This window comes from Giraffa tippelskirchi, chromosome 13, assembly GCF_054371585.1.
Source record: "Giraffa tippelskirchi isolate mGirTip1 chromosome 13, T2T-mGirTip1v1.2.pri, whole genome shotgun sequence".
Taxonomy (NCBI): Eukaryota; Metazoa; Chordata; class Mammalia; order Artiodactyla; family Giraffidae; genus Giraffa; species Giraffa tippelskirchi.
In genome coordinates this window covers 96,715,936-96,733,948 of record NC_137287.1, presented here as the reverse complement: position 1 = coordinate 96,733,948, position 18,013 = coordinate 96,715,936, and the positions used below count along the sequence as shown (strand labels likewise).

General features: G+C 44.4%; 1 protein-coding gene across 3 annotated transcripts; it reads right to left on the bottom strand.

Annotated features, from left to right (window-relative positions):
- Positions 1–129: 129 nt before the first annotated feature.
- TCFL5 (transcription factor like 5) lies at positions 130–16,355 on the bottom strand. 3 transcript variants are annotated; one of them, XM_081557712.1, is made up of 7 exons: positions 16,301–16,355; positions 15,583–16,214; positions 14,479–14,665; positions 14,042–14,204; positions 12,074–12,320; positions 10,074–10,215; positions 130–913 (listed from the first exon to the last, which is right to left on the bottom strand). In XM_081557712.1, the coding sequence occupies exons 2-7, from the start codon at positions 16,122–16,124 to the stop codon at positions 791–793; spliced, it is 1,404 nt and encodes a 467-aa protein (XP_081413838.1). In that variant the 5' UTR covers positions 16,125–16,214; positions 16,301–16,355; the 3' UTR covers positions 130–790. The 3 variants fall into 3 exon arrangements, with proteins under 3 accessions (XP_081413838.1, XP_081413836.1, XP_081413837.1); XM_081557710.1 differs by having other exon boundaries at positions 15,583–16,355; XM_081557711.1 differs by having other exon boundaries at positions 12,074–12,317; positions 15,583–16,355.
- Positions 16,356–18,013: the final 1,658 nt, after the last annotated feature.

The following is an 18,013-nucleotide window of genomic DNA, read 5'->3' as shown; positions in this document are numbered from 1 at the left end:
TTTACCTGCTTCTTTTGTGCACAAACTTTTAACTATCTCCATTGACAGTATTTATTGAAAGTGACTGTATTGCACTAAAGCCTACTGGGATTATCTGTTGTAACAAATAAAGCCACTCATTTGAAAAACTCAGTTCCAAACATTACAGTTTATTACACAGAAAGTAATGACTCTCACTATGAAAATGAGGGCACTGAAGCAATACTACTGTGACAATATTTCATTTATGGGCAAAAGTACCTTTAAAGGAGGTCTCTGGAAAATGTCCAGCAAAAAGGTTTGAAAGAGGACTGCATTTTGCAATACAGTTTGGTGCAGATGGAAATCATTACAAGGGGAAGTGATAAACAAAAAAAATAAAATTTCCAAACTACTTACAGTTAAGAACAATTTAACTCGTTCTAGTTGCTAACATGGCATATCTAAAATGTAAATAAAATAAGTAAAAAGCAATGTACCTTTTATGACTAAAGAAATTACAAAGGATGTTAATTTTTTTAAGTTATCATGTTAAGAAAACATGATGGAATCAGACAGATAATTGAAAAATTACTAATTGTCAAGATGTCTTCATCCCCAAAAGGTCTAAGAGGACAGTAATGGGTAAGTATTTTGTTCTAGATAAATATTTCTACAAAATGGGCTTTCAAAGTCCACATTAGAGTCCCATGAGCTGAGACACGTCCCTCTCAAGTTAGACTATCAGAGCGGAAGTCTAGGGTCCAAGGTAATGTTTGCGTGTCATAAAGGAGCGTCCGTCTACTGCCCAGGAACCAGTGTTCACGTCCAGTCACTTGATCTCCATAGCTGGGCTGCTCTGTAGACTCTCCTGCGCAGGACACGTCACCAAGGAGTCTGGTCTGGTCAACTTTAGCCTTCTGCCAGTTTTACCGCAAAATACACTCTCAAATTCCTAAAATTGAGACATGACCATCAATGTACTTTATGCACAGACATGAAAACTGCTATTTTCAAAAACACAAAAGGTTGACATTAAGAGCTAAACTACATCAAAACATATAGTTAAGGTGTCATGGACATATGTCACATCTTGTAAGGGGATAAAGATGGGGATTCAAACACTTTCCTCGGTTACCTTTACATGTATTTTTATTTCATTTTCCAATAGATCCTCAAAATGCCAGACCATATTGTAAATCCTTCTGATATTCAAAAAAGCACCCGTATTTTTTATTTTCATTGTGGTAACACAGACATAAATTCTACCGTTCTAACCATTTGTAAGTGTGCAATTCAGTAGCATTAAGTATGTTCACACTCTTGTGCAAACTATCACCACTCTCCATTTCCAGAACTTTCCACCACCCCACACAGACCCCGTGTACCATTACGCACCCCTCCCGCCAGGGGCATTTACAGTCCCCACCCCACTGCTGCTAAGTGCTCAGTACTGGGCATGGCGATGGCCAGACTGAGGTGACTCCTCAGTATCCTACTGGCTGGGGGTCAAGTTAATGCCATTCTACCTCTAAATGCTTTAGAAAAGGCCTCAGTTTTAATGACTGCATCAGTCTCAAGCTCACAAAAGGAGAAGACAGGTGCAAGCAGACAACCCGAGGCTCATAGGCCTCCAGGAAACAAAAGATACAGGTCCGTGAGATGCAGAAGGCGGGAAGTCCCACAGGCCACAGCTTCGGCCCGCTCGCCAACATGAGACTTTGCATGTTGTGAGAACTTAACACTGTGACAACTTCAGCAGAGAATTTTTTTCCATGTAAGGTTTTTCATGTAATGTACAATACTGAATAATCTTAATTGGTGTAATATTTCTCCCTGAGATGCCTCAGGAGTCTTCTGGAAAACTCAGAGTCAGCTAGAGAAGAAAACTTATTACAACCTGTTATCAATAGCAGCTCAATATTCCAGGAAAACTTTGCTCCCTTAACAGAGAGAGAAAACCATATTGAGTCTTGCACCACCTTACTTTTAATAGCAAACTTCATTTACTTAATTCAATTCAGTCTAATCTGAGCCCATCTTGACCACATGCAAAATTGTTTCCTTAAGGTTCCTTTTCCACAAACCTTTCATCACTTTCTGTATCCATATTAGTTTGTCCTTTATTTTTGCCTATTCAGAAACAACAAGCTCTGGGACAAAACTATTCTCCCTTTACCCCCTGAACAGAGATATTTCCGTTCTTTCTATCTTCCTCTCACTGAGAGTGAATATCCTACTTTATTTACATACGGAAATGCTTCCCTTATTACTTTTAGTAGCTTAATTGCATATGTATTACAATTTTAACTCTTAAAAACTTTAATCTCTAGTGAAAACCAAGAAGTAAGTAATTGAACTGTTCTTTACATCAGAATGTTTTGATTGGCAAACTTAAGAACACATTCTGTAACCTCTAAAAGCATGTATTTTCCTATGATAGAATTTTTCGATTTAATGTGGTACAGGATTTAATGTGTCTAATAAGCCCAAATAACTTAAGATTTTTTTCTCTCTCAGAAGACAAAAGGTGAACTCAGACTTGTCTAGCAATCAATGTTCCAGTATTTTATCTTAATGAAAAATGACTTAGACCTTTAATGAATTTCTGTCACACAACTTAGTTTAGCAAAACTAGTTTCAAGTTCCCCAAAATCTGGAAAAACTAATACATAATTATTCCTAAAGAGTTCATCTGAAAGCTTTTATCCCATTTATCTCTATTTTATTATTTATGATAATATTATACAGACATTATCCATCCAGAGATCACACAGCTTGTATTTCAATACAAAACTTATCAGTTTATAACTATTATCCCATTTTCCATCTCTATTATAAAACTGCCCTAAGCTGTATAATAGTAGCAAAACTAAGGTATCTATCAGCAAGCCATCTTTTCCCTAAATCTACAGAGTATTATGGCCAGGCCATATTACAAAGGAAAATCATTTTTTTGTACATTTTGTTGGTTTGTGACTGAAAGCAGTCCAATTCTGGAGAATGTACCCCAATAGGCTGCATTTGAGAAATGAGCTTGAGTTCCCATGGCTGGTACACTTACACACAAGACAAATGCAAACACACACACATATTGAACAAGATTCCTGCAGGACAAAAACAAAAGGTGAAGTCCAAGAATTCCCTAGAGTTCCCAAAGGCTTCCTGTTTTAACAACAAAGAAAATGCAAATGAAAAGATAGGAAATCGTGACCACCAGAGTCATGGCAACTCACCCAGCAAACATAAGACTTTATAACAGTTGGGATAAGCTGAATTTACTTGATTTTAAAAAGGCTCTTTCTCTCTTCCCCCTTTGATTTGTAGTTCTACTAATTAACCCACAACTAAAGTCACAGGCAATATGAGTTGTGTCTGCATTTCAAGAACATGGTAAGAGTTATAACTTTAGGGTTTCGCCTAGGAATATTTTGATCTCTGAGGGTCATGATACTGAGAAAATATCTAAGCCAGTTTTCTCTAACTGATAAGCAAAAAAGAACCAGTTTTAGAATTTCAAAAGTTTCATCTTAATTTTCTCTAGAGTTTGAATGAAGAATGTTGTGGCCATGGGGTGTTTAAAAAAACATCACTTTTCTTTTTATAGAAGCATAGTTGAACATTTACCAGTTTTGTAAAATACACCCTAGACTACAAGATAGAACAGAGCACAGAGCACAGTGTTGTCAAATACCAAGCAAACAAACAAGTCAAGGCAAACCAGTCTCTCAAGGCTCAAAAGAGGGAGTTCCTAACCAGTGGCCATCAGAGACAAAGCCACACGACCAAGCCTTAGTCCAAAAGGGAAAATCCCAATCAGTGCTCCGCTGCAGCTGAAGTCAACATGATAGGAAAGAATACTCTGGTGTCACCACACACCAGTTCCATTACTTACCAAAGATGTCTCAAACCACCAATGTGAGCACCTTGTTTTCCTTTACCAGAAAAACCAGTGCCATGGGCCAAGGACGCCCAGTTGGTGGCAAGGGCCTGGAGCTGCCCCTGAGACAAAGGTGCTCAGGCATCTGCTGGACAGGATCCATCTGGGTCACCGAAACTGTCACTGAACCAAATCTGGGTCTACTCGTCCATGCACCGTAAAGCCAATTTACTGACACCAGAGTGTGGTGAAGGAAAGTGCGGTGTTTGCTGCAGGTACCAAACAAGGAGTTCAGATCTTCTGAGCATTAACACTCATCACTGGACAAGCCTAAGTTCACCTTCTTTCATCTTCTTTGAGAAAAAAACTAAAGATGCTCAGGCTTATTAGACACATGTCCTGTACCACATTAAATTGAAAAACTGTAGGAAAATGTATGCTTTTAGAGGTTACAGAATGTGTTTGTATGTTTGCCAATCAAAACATGATGATGTAAGTGAAGTGCAAGTCACTCAGTCATGTCCAACTCTTTGTGATCCCCATGGACTATACTGTCCATGGAATTCTTCAGGCCAGAATACTGGAGTGGGTAGCCTTTCCCTTCTTCAGGGGATTTTCCCAACCCAGGGATCAAACCCAGGTCTCCCGCATTGCGGGCAGATTCTTTACCAGCTGAGCCACGAGGGAAGCCCAGGAATCCTAGAGTGAGTAGCGTATCCCTTCTCCAGGTGATCTTCCCAACCCAGGAATCAAACCGGGGTCTCCTGCGTTGCAGGCAGATTCTTTACCAACTGAGCTATCAGGGAAGCCCATGCTGATGTAAAGAACAGTTCAATTACTTGCTTCTTGGTTTTCACTAAAGTTGTTAAGGGTTAAAATTGTAATACATATGTAATTAAGCTTCTAAAAGTAGTAAGGGAAGGATTTCAATGTGTAAAGCAAGTAGGATATACTCTGTCAGTGAGAGAAGATATAAAAAATGGAAATATCTTTGTTCAGGGAGTAAAGGGAGAATAGTTTTGTCCCAGAGCTTGTTGTTTCTGAATGGGCAAAAATAAAGGACAAACTAATATGGATACAGAAAGTGATGGAAGGTTTGTGGAAAAGGAATCTTAAGGAAAGAGTTTTGCGTGTGGTCAAGATGGGCTCAGATTAAACTGAGATGAATTAAGTAAATGAAGTTTGCTATTAGAAGTAAAGTGGTGCAACATTCGATGTGGTTTTCTCTCTCTGTTAAGGGAGCAAAGTTTTCCTGGAATATTGAGCTGCTTTTGATAACGGGTTGTAAGTTTTCTTCTCTAGCTGACTCTGAGTTTTCCAGAAGACTCCTGAGGCATCTCAGGGAGGAAATATTAAACTAATTGACATTATTTAGTATGTTAAATTACATGAAAAACATTATACGGAAAAAATTCTCTGATGTTGTCACAGAGTATAACTAATCATGACATGTAATACTGCACATGGGTGAGCAGACCCAAGTTTGGTTTGTTAACAATTTTTGGTGACCCAGATGGGATTTCCACTGGGTGCCAAAATCTGTTACTGAACAGAATTTGGGTCCACTCGCCTGCACACAGTAAAGCCAATACTGACACCAGGTTGTGGTAAACAAAAGTGCAGCATTTATTGCAGGAGTCAAAACAAGAAGTTTGGGTCATTTGAGCATAAGCCACCCAGACTTGTTTGGCACTTGCAATAAATGCAGCCCCTTTCTTTCACCACAACCCGGTGTCTGTAGATTGGCTTTACCGTGTGTGGGCAAGTGGATCCAAATTCCGTTCAGTGACTTCCAATCTCATCAATTACAAAACAGTAAGGAAAATAGGAAAGGGAGCCATTGCATATTAAAAGATATTTAAGAGCTATGAACCAAACACAATGTTTGGATACTGACTCAAATAAGTCAACTGTAAAACAACAGTTGTGAGCCACAGAAATCTGGACAGGGATTGAAATTAAGGAAGATGATGATGATGCAGTTGTGCTTTTAACCAGAAATTTCCTTTTTAGAGATACATTTGCAAATGAAGTGATGTGACGTCTGGAAACACTTTAAAATAATTTGGTGATGGTGGGAGGATGGGGATGAATCGGTGAAACGAAGTTATGCCTGAGGCTTAGCTATGGGACACAAGAGTTCATTATTCCAGTCTCTCCATTTTTGTGCATGTATGCATTTCCGTTTGTTTTTTTTTTTTTTAAAGAACAGCTTTCTTACACAATTAAGTCTAGGTTTATGTATTTTTATTATGGTAAAATATATATAACATAAAACTTGCCATTTTTACCATTCATAAGTGTAAAATTCAGTGGCTTAAGTACACTCAAAAAGTTGTGTAACCATCGTAACTATTTCCAGAACTTTCTCATCTTTCCAAACTGAAACTCTGTCCCCATTAAATACGAACTCCCCATCCACCTCCCCCAGCCTCTGGCACCATTCTACTTTTTGACTCTATGAATCAGATGACTTCATATAAGTGGAATCATACAGTATTTGTATTTTTGTGTCTTTTCTCATTCAGCATCCTATTTCTGGGGTCCATTCATGTTGTGAGGCATGTGTCAGAACTTCATTCCTTTTCATGGCTGAATAGTATTCCATTGGCTGTAGAAACATTCTGCTTATCCATTTGCCTGTTGATTGGATTATCTCCACCACTGGGATTATTTCCATCTTCTGGTGACCGTGAATAATGTGGCTATGAACATTGGTATACAAGTACCTGTTCAAGTCCCTGATTTTCTACTCTCATGGGTATTGACAATGCCCAGAAGTGGTATTGCTGGATTATATGGTAATTCTATGTTTAACTTTTTGAAGAACTACCAGCTGTACCATTTTACATTCTCACCAGCAATCCCAAAGTTTTCTATTTCTCCATATCCTCACAAATGCTTGTTATTTTGTTTGTAATAGCCACACCTAATGGGTGGCAAAGACCCAGATGCTGGGAAAGATTGAAGGCAGGAGGAGAAGGAGACGACAGAGGACAAGATGGTTGGATGGCATCACTGACTCCATGGACACGAGTTTGAGCAAGCTCCGGGAGATAGTGAAGGACAGGGAAGCCTGGCGTGCTGCAGTCAATGGGGTTGCAAAGAGTTGGACACGACTGAGTGACTGAACACCACCACCACCACTTAATGGGTGTGAACTAGTATCTCATATCCATTAAGGTGCTTTTGATCTGCATTTCCCTGGTCATTAGTGATGTTGAGCATCTTTTCATGTATTTATTGGCCATTTGCTCATCTTCCTTGGAGAAATGTCTATTCAAGTTCTTTGCCCATTTTTGAATCGTGTTGTCTTTTTGCTGCTGGACTATAGTAGATTTAAACTTAATTCATGACCATGAAGGGAAGTGTAAGTACTGTGTCTGCTGCCACTGCTCTACCTTCTGAGTCATCTGGAGCTGCTGGAGTACGCCACCCGACCAAGTGGTGACCAAGACGGCCATCCCGACCAAGGCCATCCACCATTTGCAACCACCACCTATGCTCACAGGCTATATCTGTACATAAATATACTCTAATTTTCTTCAGAATATTTAAAATGTTTTCAGTGGCTCTTAATATAAAATGAACCATGGTTTGATCATTTTCTGTATTCTGACACCCCAAGCCCAACTATAAAATATTTGTCTATATTTGAGAAGGCAGAGTTTACGTTTGAGAAGAACTAAACAGAAGTCATCATTTCTCAGATGTAAGAAAGTTCTTCAAGAGATTTCCTAAACAACCGTCACACAATGAGCAGACTACCTCTGGGCAGCCATCTTTATTCTTAATAGTTCTGCTGGAAGTAGAGTTCAGGTGTAGCTCAATCCAGACTCTCACACAGTCCCTGGGACTTGACTCATGGGGACTTGGAGGGACAGTGAGAGAGGGAGACAAGTGGACATCTCCTGCCCTCGAGTGCACCAAAGGTAAACTATCACTCTGGCTAGCTCAATTAGCGTCTATTTCAACAAAACCTGATTGAAATAATTGAGTTCGAAGGGATTTTTACAACTCATCAGACACCTTGAAATGATATCTGGTCAAACTTGATATTCACATTACATTTGTAAGTAGGAGAATGACAATGATAAAATCTGTATTTTTAGTAGGAAAAAGAAAGATTGTTACAGTTACATGTCAAGAAATTGTATCAGGAAGTTAGGAAGAGGAAGAAAACTGGTGTCATCCATACAGACAGAGGAGAGAATTAAAGGCAAAAGGTTAATGAAATCAAGAGGGATGACAAACCTCAGGGCCCAGGTGGGAGGGGGTGCCCCAACATTCAGCTGCATGAGAGTCCCAAGGAGACAGGACAGGCAAATCACAGTGGGAAATGCCACGCAGGCTCTCGGAACCACAGGTATGACAGACAAGAGAGGACAAGAAAGGCCTGAACCACATTTCATAACCTTGACCTAATAAACATACAGAATTCACCAGAGAATGCATGTACTTTCCAAATAAACACAGAATTTTAAAAAATTTGACTACATAAGGAGTCACAGTGGAAGTCTCAGTAAGTTGTTAAAAACTGCCATCTTTACAGATCAGAATGTGAGAAATAGGAGCAATAGATAAAATACTATTCTTAAAAAGCAGTCTTGGACTTCCCTGGTGATCCAGAAAGGGCTGTGGGATGAGATGTATACTGAAATAATCTTGGCAAATTACTTAAGACTTTTAAGTATTTTACCTTTAAGAACAAAAATGTTCATGTAAGTGGAAGGGGGGACGTCACTAAGGAAACAGTAATAACACAAAGGTTTAGAATTTTCCAGTCTAATTCTCCCCAAAATTGCTACTGATATCACTTCAGCCTGTTTTTTGATGGGTCCTGTAATCCGACCCAGAAACAATTTACAAACCCCATGTAATTAAATTTCAGAAATATTCAGGAAACCTAATACACACAAAAATTAATATGTTTTAATCTATTTAATCTTTGAGTATAGAGACAGTTAAGTTCTTTTGGTTGCTGTAAACACCATCATCATATTTGAATCAATTATATGAATAATAATTCACCACTTACAAGGTACACAGAGCCAACCATTAAATTCATTTTTTTAAACATAAAAGCTTTATTTTATTACAATAAACCAAGTATATCGCTAAAAAATAATGTTAAAAAATAACCAGAATAACCACATTATAAATAACCATAAATGATCCAATTAGCACAAATCTAACATAGGAATGGCTGTAAAAGGCAATTAAAAATATACAATGAAAATAAGGAACTTGATGAAATTACAAAACTCACAAGATGGAAATGCATATGGGCACAAGAAAGGAAATGGAGAAGACAAACTCTCAGCACTCAGCCCGAGAGGCTGGCTGTGGGCGAGGCATGCTCAGGCCCCCAGGATCTAGACACAGGAGACTCTCTCTAAAATGGTTCCCTGTTCGTTACATCAATGTCAGCTCAGTTCTCCAACTAGACTTATGCTCGGTCAACAGCAGCACGACAGCCGGGACCAGGAGCAAAACCAGGGCGCTCTCCACTAACTATGCGCCCCCACCTCAAGTTCTGAGGCAGATACCTGGACCCAAGGTCCCCCAAGGCAGAGCACAGAAGCCACTGCTGGGCACATTCTCTCATCTGAAACCCCAAGGAAGGGGGTGGGTGGGACCCTCACTAACATCTAGCATCAGGTCCCACCGGGAGCCCAGCTGGCTCACAGGGTATCAATGGCTCCTCAGCCCAAACAGACAGGGTCAAGGCTGAGGCGCTCGCTGTACCAAGAAACTGAGATGCTTGCCGCAGGCCCCCACATCGTCTTCCATCACCCAGGCCGAAGGGTGTCTCTGCTCTGCCTTCTCAACACGTTTGATAACCAGACTGTTTGATTATTTTTGACACTGAATCGCCTCTTTTTGTTTATATTTGTGCTTTATCCCTTTCACAACAATTTCTGAGGGCAAAAATTCACACCCTACAGGCCAGTCTCTGAAACCTCACTGAGCCCCCAAACAATTCACTGTACAGAGCTGACCCCTGACAATGCAGTCTTATGCTCTGTGGTTAGTGGACAAACCCAGGCTATGCTTCGTACTTTGATAAAAGATGATTCCATCATTAACAAGCAGGGCGTTACTCATACTGGACTCAGTATCTGATATTAAAGTCCAGGAAACAAAGGACAGTTTGGGACATCTTCGAGGAAAAGGATAAATAGCAATACTGATCCATTTACAGGATTGAAAGTCTCCTGGCCTAGATACTAACCTTTTTAAGAGAATCTCCGTGCCTCTCCTGAATATATTTCAGGAATGCTGTGGTCCACTGCAGAGTCGTGGCCTTATCGGTCTCGGCGTTGCAGAACGGGACTAAAAGGTTCAACTCATCACAGCAAATGCGGATTCTGCGCCTACGGTCAAAACCCAAATTAATCGCATCGAAAAGCTGACACAGAACAAGGGAATAAAGTGAGTGCCTGTGTTTCTCAAGGAATTAGCTCCCAGCTGGGCTGTTGAGAACTAAGAGCAGCTCCTCCCCACCCAGGATCCCCTCTGCAGCACCAGGACCCTTTGGGGGCCAACTCAGCCTTGTCGCACTCCCTGGACAGTCTCCCCTCTTTACTTCTCCTGGGCCAAGTGTAAGGGCCAGCTTCAAGCCTCTAGAGCAAGGATGGACCCAAAGTCCCAAAACCAGAAGCAAAACTGTGTATGTGCTTCTTCTGGGCAGAATGTTCTTTCACTCAATAGGCATTCACCTGCCCACTAGGTGTCAAGAAGCTCACATAAGCTAGGATTCACAGCACTCATTCTCCAAGGGGTCCCAGTTCATTTAGGACACAGACAGACTACCAGCCTGGTAATATCCCCAAACCTGGTCTTGGGGATGATTTACATAACTGGAGCCTTACTCTTAGACCATTTTTCACTTTCACGTATTACATTCAGTGCTACACGAGCTGATGTGGAACACCTTATACAATATGGCCCTTGTTGCTCATCTTCCCATGTGTACACTCAGAATTTAAGGGAAACTTTGTAAGGTAGTAACAGTGGGAATTCACCACAGGCACCAGGCCCAATATCTCAGCTTGTTTGATGCTGGCATCCCACTTCAAACACCTATTTCATACACGAGGAACTTAGGAGGAGAGGAGAAGAACAAGAAGAAGGTTGTTAAACTAGGAAATGGCAGAGGAAGAATTCAAACCTTCATTGTCAACAGGTAGTAGTAAGTAAAAGGCTTTTTGTCTGATGGTAGGTACTCAGTAAATGTTTATTAAAAACATGTCAGAGTGGGAACAATGCCCATTATAATTAACAGTGAGTTCAGTTATGTGTGGACACATATTTAGGGAAGGTATCTAGCTGCCTAGCTTTAATATTTCCCTTTAAAAAGAAATAAATTACCTTAGCCCAACACTGTAGGTTCAGAGATGAATGTATGTCTTGCTCAGTGCTCTATCCTGAGCCTAAAACAGAAACTGGTACAGTACTCAACAAATGACTAAGTTAATTAACTATATGTGAGGGAATCATCATGTAAAAACCCAGCTGCAATGGAAAATGTAACCACCTTTGGATCTATGCAAAACTGCACAAATAAAATCAACAGATAAAACAATTCACATAAGCTGTAACCTCCTCCTTCTCCAACATTCTTAGAAGAACCCAGCAAAACTGAGTGACCCAGTGACCAGTGACCCTGGCCGGCACCTTGAAACTCAGATTTGGGGGATCCCACCACCACCAGTCACCACCCTGTGACTAAGCTGTGGGTGCAAACAACACGGCTTATGTCAAATACCAGCTCTCCTTCCGGGGGTCTGGGATCTGGCTGTGGCCGGTAAGGAAGGCCCCTACAGTCAGCCCCCTACTAGTAGGATCCCAGGGCCCCGAGTCTCTCAGCAGCTCTCCTGGCTGGGGACACACCCCCACGGCTGGGGGGTGACAGGCATCCTGAGTGGCTCCACTGGGAGGGGTTCCTGGGAGCTGATGCCTGGTACCCCGGCCGTCTCCCCACGCGCCTCTGCTGACTCTGTTGGGTTCTTTGTCCAAAATAAACCAGAGCCACGAGTGTTCCCAGCGAATCATCAAGCCTGGGGGTTGTCGTGAGTACTTCCACCTCACAAAACACAGTGGCCACTGACTCCTGCCGGCTTTCTCTCCCTTTGAATACAGAAATAGCTACACCACCGTTTTCTACAAAAGGCTGTCTGCTACCTGCTTGGCGTCTGAGACAACCCTATGCTGCTGACGTTCAGGCCTTACCTTCGGTCTCTTTCCATGCGGTTGTGCCTCTCCCTGCGTTGGGACCGGCCCCCCTGCGGCCCGCTCTGGGTCTGCTCACCGAGGGTGGCCTGGGACGACTCTGCCGACTGCCAAGCGCCCTGCGCCGCCGTGGAAGCTTCGCCCACGTTCTGAATCTCTCCAAGGGCTCTTCGTTCTACGTTTGTGTCCAACTGACGTATCCTACTCCGATTCCTCTTATTTATGGCTTGTTTACATAGCGCTTCTTCTTTGCAAAAGAAGGAAAAAGTGGTATTTTAATTTTTCAGTTTTTCTTAACTTACCCTTGTAAATCCTGAATATATTTTTCAGTATTTTCAATCCAGGATGTAAATATGAATGGGTGAGGAGCACACAGAACCGAACAGGAAGCCTCAAAAATTCCACAGGGGCAGCTGGCACAGAGCTCCAGGCTTCAAACTATAAAACTGAACATAAACTAAATTAAAACACACTGAGTATTATGTGATCAACAGAGCTTGTCAAAGGTCTCTCTTTTAAATCAAGAGGCATTTTAACTGTCATCCTTAAATAGAGAAACCAAGAAGCTGTTTGATTTTCCTGATATTCATGATGGAATCTGGGGTTTTTTTTAAACCCAGAAATATTTTCTCCAAAAGATTTTCTTGATATGCAATTATTCTAAAATGACAACTGATACTATAACTGCAATGCTCAGAATAGGACAAAACCTAAGTGGTTTAGGGTTAAACATGCCTTCACCTTACAAATGAGGTTCCCTCCCCCCACAAAACCAGTAATCACATCATAGCTGTGACTTGTGCTACACAAACATGTCAATTTTCCGTCAAACAGGGGTCTAACTAATACAAGTGGTGATGATGAGCATTCCCAAGGTGCCATATAAAGCCAAATCTTCTACACTGACAGAATTGCCGAACACAAAGTTCAGAATGGGGATAACTTTTTAAAAGACATAGAGAGGAATTCACAAGTATTGGTGATGTTTTGTTTCTTAAGTTGAATAGTCAGTACAGGAACTATTTTAATATTAACCTTTGTACCTTACAAATGTTAACGTATACTCTCGCATACAACGTCACAATGACCAGGAAAAATTAATCACTGATGTGGGAGAAAACAGGAGGACTCCATCACCATCCTGTCTCCATCAGCTCTCAGAAAGCACATTGTATGAGCTGTGTTATTGTTGGATAACTTGAAAAAGAATGTTTCCCAGGAAAAATGGGTTGAGAGTTAACGTCAGAGGTAAGCAAAGTTTGTCTTCAGCAGTTTCTTTATGTCTAAAATTTTCTGAATCACCTTATGGCCTCTTGCTCCCAACTCAATCCTTTGCCCATCTGCAGACTGTCCCCACCAGGGCTTCCCAGGTGGTGCTACTGGTAAAGCATCCACCTGCAATGCAGGAGACGTGGGTTCGATCCCTGGGTCAGGAAGATCCCCTAGAGAAGGAAATGGCAACCTGCTCCAGTATTCTTGTCCGGGGAATCCCATGGACAGAGGAGCCTGATGGACTTCAGTCCATGGAGTCGCAAAGAGTCGGACACGACTGAGCGACTAAACCACCACCGCTCAGGCTGTCCCCTAAAATCTCTGAGCGGATTTCAGACTCCTGCCTCATTCATGAAGTATGAAAAAAAAAAAACTTTACATCTGTCAGCAACTTGAAGGTAATGAAAAATGTACATAAGTCTATCACACTGTTAAGAAAAACCAGCCTCTAAACTGAACATTTCCAGGCCAAGTATAAACTCGATGTTCAAAATTGGTATGAATGTTCAAAGTGAGGTGACTAAAGCAGAGAGAGGGAAGGGTTCCTAAAATGCAAGCAGACTTCCAAGATCATTTCGTATGTTTATAAACCACCTCCCCCCTCTCCCACCCATGGCCAAAAAAACCTGCCCAACATCAAGGGCAAAGCTCAGGCAGGAAGAGAAAGCATCTGCCAGCTTCTGCCTTATCACTTACCTCCTACTTTAATCCAAACCTGCTCAGGCAAAGCTTTGTTTCTACTACCCAAAGTCTGCTTAGTAGATTCAATTTCTTGCTGATAACAGAAAGAAAATGCTCTTGGCAATCCAATATCCTGATGCTTGGCAGTTTCAAGTATAGAACATGAGTTACTAGAACTCTGGAGAAAATGAATAAGAACTTTATCAACATGCGACAATCTCCTCTCTATGCACAAATAAAATGCACTTCAACAGAAATAACACCAAAACTATTCATATGAACTTGAAGAACTTTTAAGGATTTTTAAATATCCCCGAACCACATAAATACTCTCAATTTTAAAATGCTATTGAGCTTAATGAAAAGAAAAATAAAAATCCTTGGGACCTAACTAAAATACAATTTATCCACTTAATATAAAAGAGCAAAGCTTTACAAATTATTTTCCCTACCTGTGTTTGTGAAATATTAGAATTTCCACTAGTAGAGCAAGCATTTGTAGTAAACAGAGGGTATGTAAATTGCAAAGCAGTAGTTGCAGCAGCAGTTTTATTTTTCACTAATGTTGTACATTTGTTTTGTTGTTGATGAAGAGGAACATTCATTAGTTCGGATGGATGGCGAATAAGAGTTACCAAACTGCCAAGACAAAAGAAACCCAGAAACACGTGAAGTGTGTGTGGTGGGTAAGTTTCCTGAAACACCACAATCACTTACTATCACACTCCCGTGGTTAACAGTAGATTTTCTAGATAACAGATTCTAACTCGAATCTGTTACCATGAAAGGCCCCTCATCATGGAAATCTCTATAAAACAATTATCCACTAGTGTTGTAGGGGACAAGTTCAAACTATCTTCCTCACAATGGAAGGTGAAGCTGTGTGTCATCTTTCAGTTACAACTCCCTTCCCATCCCACTTCTGGTGGGTTTTTTTTTTTTTTTTGCCATCCTCCAAAATCTGACGACTATGGGCAAAATGGGGGAAAACTACAGGGTGGGGACAGTCAGAAAGCTGAAGAGACACCCCAGCGGACAGGCTACTCCCCTCCAGCAGTCGCTGGGAGAGTGCCTGTGAGCTGTCAGTCTGGCTGCAGGACGAAGCTGCTTTTCATTCAAAGCCTCACAACATGACCTCTCTCCTTCCACCGGCTGCATCTGCACAGCGTGAGGTCAGCCCAAGCCTGAGTCAAAGCAAGGGGAAGCGGAGGCCTCTCCTGACATTTAGGTAGGCGATCTGGGGAAAAGCCTTGATCCTCAGGAGCATTTGTGCACTTAACTCATCTCTCTTCCATGTGCAGGCGCAGACAGAGTGCATACCATAAAGGAAATGCTGTGGGGTGTGTACGCAACACCTGCTCGCAGAGCATGCAATGTCTCAGGTCGGCCCCAGGCCCTCTGAGGCCTGCTCCCTGTTATGATGCAAGTTGCACGGAGGCCAATGGCCTCTGCATGTGAGCCTGATCTACACCCAGATCGAGGCTAGTGCTTCTCTGCACCGGACCCTGGTCTACACCCGCACCTGGCCAGGCCCGCTCCCCGGGGGATGCACCCACTTGTTGAGCGCCACGCCGGGCTCCGGAGGCTCCCCGCCGCGCGGGGCGGGCGGGGTCTCGGCAGGGATGCTGTTGAAGCGGTCCTCCAGGCGGACGCGCACCGCCGACTTGGCCCGCGCCTCGGGCGCGCCCTCCGCGTTCTCCTTGCCGGCGCCGTCGGGCGCCTTGGGCCGGGGTGCGCCCGGGCCCGGGCCGTCGGCGCCCGGCGTCTTCTCGGCAGCAGGAGCCGCGCCTGCCTCGCTCAGCAGCATCATGCGCAGCTCTTGGAAGTCGATGTGGCCCAGGCATTGGTTGGCGCCTGCGAAGCCGCCGTCGGCCAGCGCGGGCGGGCACAACACCGGGTACACGGGCGGCGCGCCCCCCGCCGCCGCCGCCGCCGCCGCCGCGCCCCCCGCCGCTGCGAAGCCTCCCGCCGCCGCGCCGGGCGCCGCCGCCGCCAGGAAGGCCGAGTTGAGGCGCGTCTCGAGCTCGCCGTCGGCCGCCGCCGCCTCCATGTGCGAGTAGAGGATGTGCTGCAGCTGCGTGTACTCGATCTCTGTCATCTCCACTAGGCTCAGGTCGGTGGTCGTGAAGCTCAGCCCCGCCTCGCCCAGCGACGCGTCCGCGCCCTCGGGGCCCGCCGGCCCGCCCGCCTGCGGCGGCTCCCGCGGCCCGGGGCCCGACATGCCGGCGCCAACGGCGGGGGGCGCGCGGGCGGGCCGGCGGGGCCAGGCCGGGCAGGCGGGGGCTCGGAAACCGCCGGCCGCAGCGCGCCTGCGCTACCAGCTCGCAACGGCAGCCCCTCCCGGGCGCGGCCCCGCCCCGCCCCCACGGCCCCGCCCCGCGGCTCGGCTGCGCCAACCGCCCGCCCCGCCCCCGCCGCGGCTCCACCTCCCGGGCTGCGCGCGCAGGTCGAGGGCACGAAGGGGGCGGGGCGGGGCCGGGGCGGGGCGGGGCCGGGGCGGGGCCGGGGGCGGGGCGGGGCCGGGGCGGGGGCGGGTCGGGGGCGGGGCGGGTCGGGGGCGGGGCCGGGGCCGGGGCCGGGCCGGGCCGGGCCGCCGGGGGTCTAGAGTCTGCGGGGCCGGACCACTTGGGTCCGCGTGTCCGCGAGTCGATACCACTGTAGTCCAGTGTCGCGGAAGCAGACTGCCCGGGGCCTGGCTGGGTATCGGGGCGCAGGTGCCTCTCCAAGCAACGCACCTCCTCGAATTCACGGATCCACGGGGTGCTGTGCGGGTAGCCCCTTCTCGGGACACGAGGGCTCTGTGCGTCCGAACAGCAGAGAGGTGAGACAGCGGCCCAAAGTACATGTGTGACGAAGCAGTCTGTGCCTAGGTGAAAACTCAGTCAGGTAGATAAATACACTCGGTGCCCGGTTTTGTCCTAGAACAGGCAGCGCTCCTGTAATCAATGCACGCCGCGAATACTGGCCAGTGGTGAGTGTGGTGCACATGCCACATAGGTTCATCCTTTTAAAGTGTGCCCTTCGGGGGCAGTGTATTCACATCCCATCACCACAGTCAGGTTCAGAATATTTTCACCCCAAAGAACCCCATACCCATTAGCACTCCCTACCCACTAACCTCCTTTCTGTCCTTGTGGGTTTGCTAACCCTGGGCCTGTCCTCTAAGGTGTGGGTACTGTGTCCACCTCTCACCTATGCCCCCACCTCACCCAGTGGTTGTTTTCTGTTCAAGGACAGGCCTGTGCCTGACGCACATTTTTCTTCCACCAGGCTGTCAATCTTGTGCTCATTCCATCAGAGCTCAGATGGCTCTCTTTGGAGTGCCATTCATTTCTTCTGTAGTATCTCTTCTTTGGACAATATAACATCGTCCTATGCATTTGCTTTGATAGTTTGCTTTTTTTTCCCCCACTTTGTATGTCCCCAGTAGGGAAATGATGGACCACTTACTCAATAAAAGATATCAGGACATCTGATTAATCATATAGAGAAAAAATTAAAAACGCTTTCCCCCACACCAGCATAACAATTAGTTTCAGATCATTGAAATACAAAATTATACAACCAATAATTATACAGGATGATATCAATAAAATATTTGAGACAGTTCTAAGCATGACACCAACATAGACCGTAATGTGCACAGACTTGCCCTGGAGATCTTGTTTAAAAGCAGATTCTAATTCAGCAGGCCTGGGTAGGTCCCAGAATGCCCCCTTTCTAGGGAGCCCCCAGCTGATGTGTGTGCCTCTGATCAGTGGACCCCACTCTGAGTAGCAGAATCACAGAGTACGCTGAAATTTACAGTGTTAAAAAGAGACAATAAAGATAATATTCAACTTGGCTTTTCATTTACCAGAAATAAAGATCACTGGCACCTACAGTGTTTTTTGTGTTTCTTGATTTGCATGGATTCCTTGCAAATAGCAGTTTCTGAGCCTTCTTTTATTTAGACATGAAACATGAGAATGATCTGGCTTTAGTGAA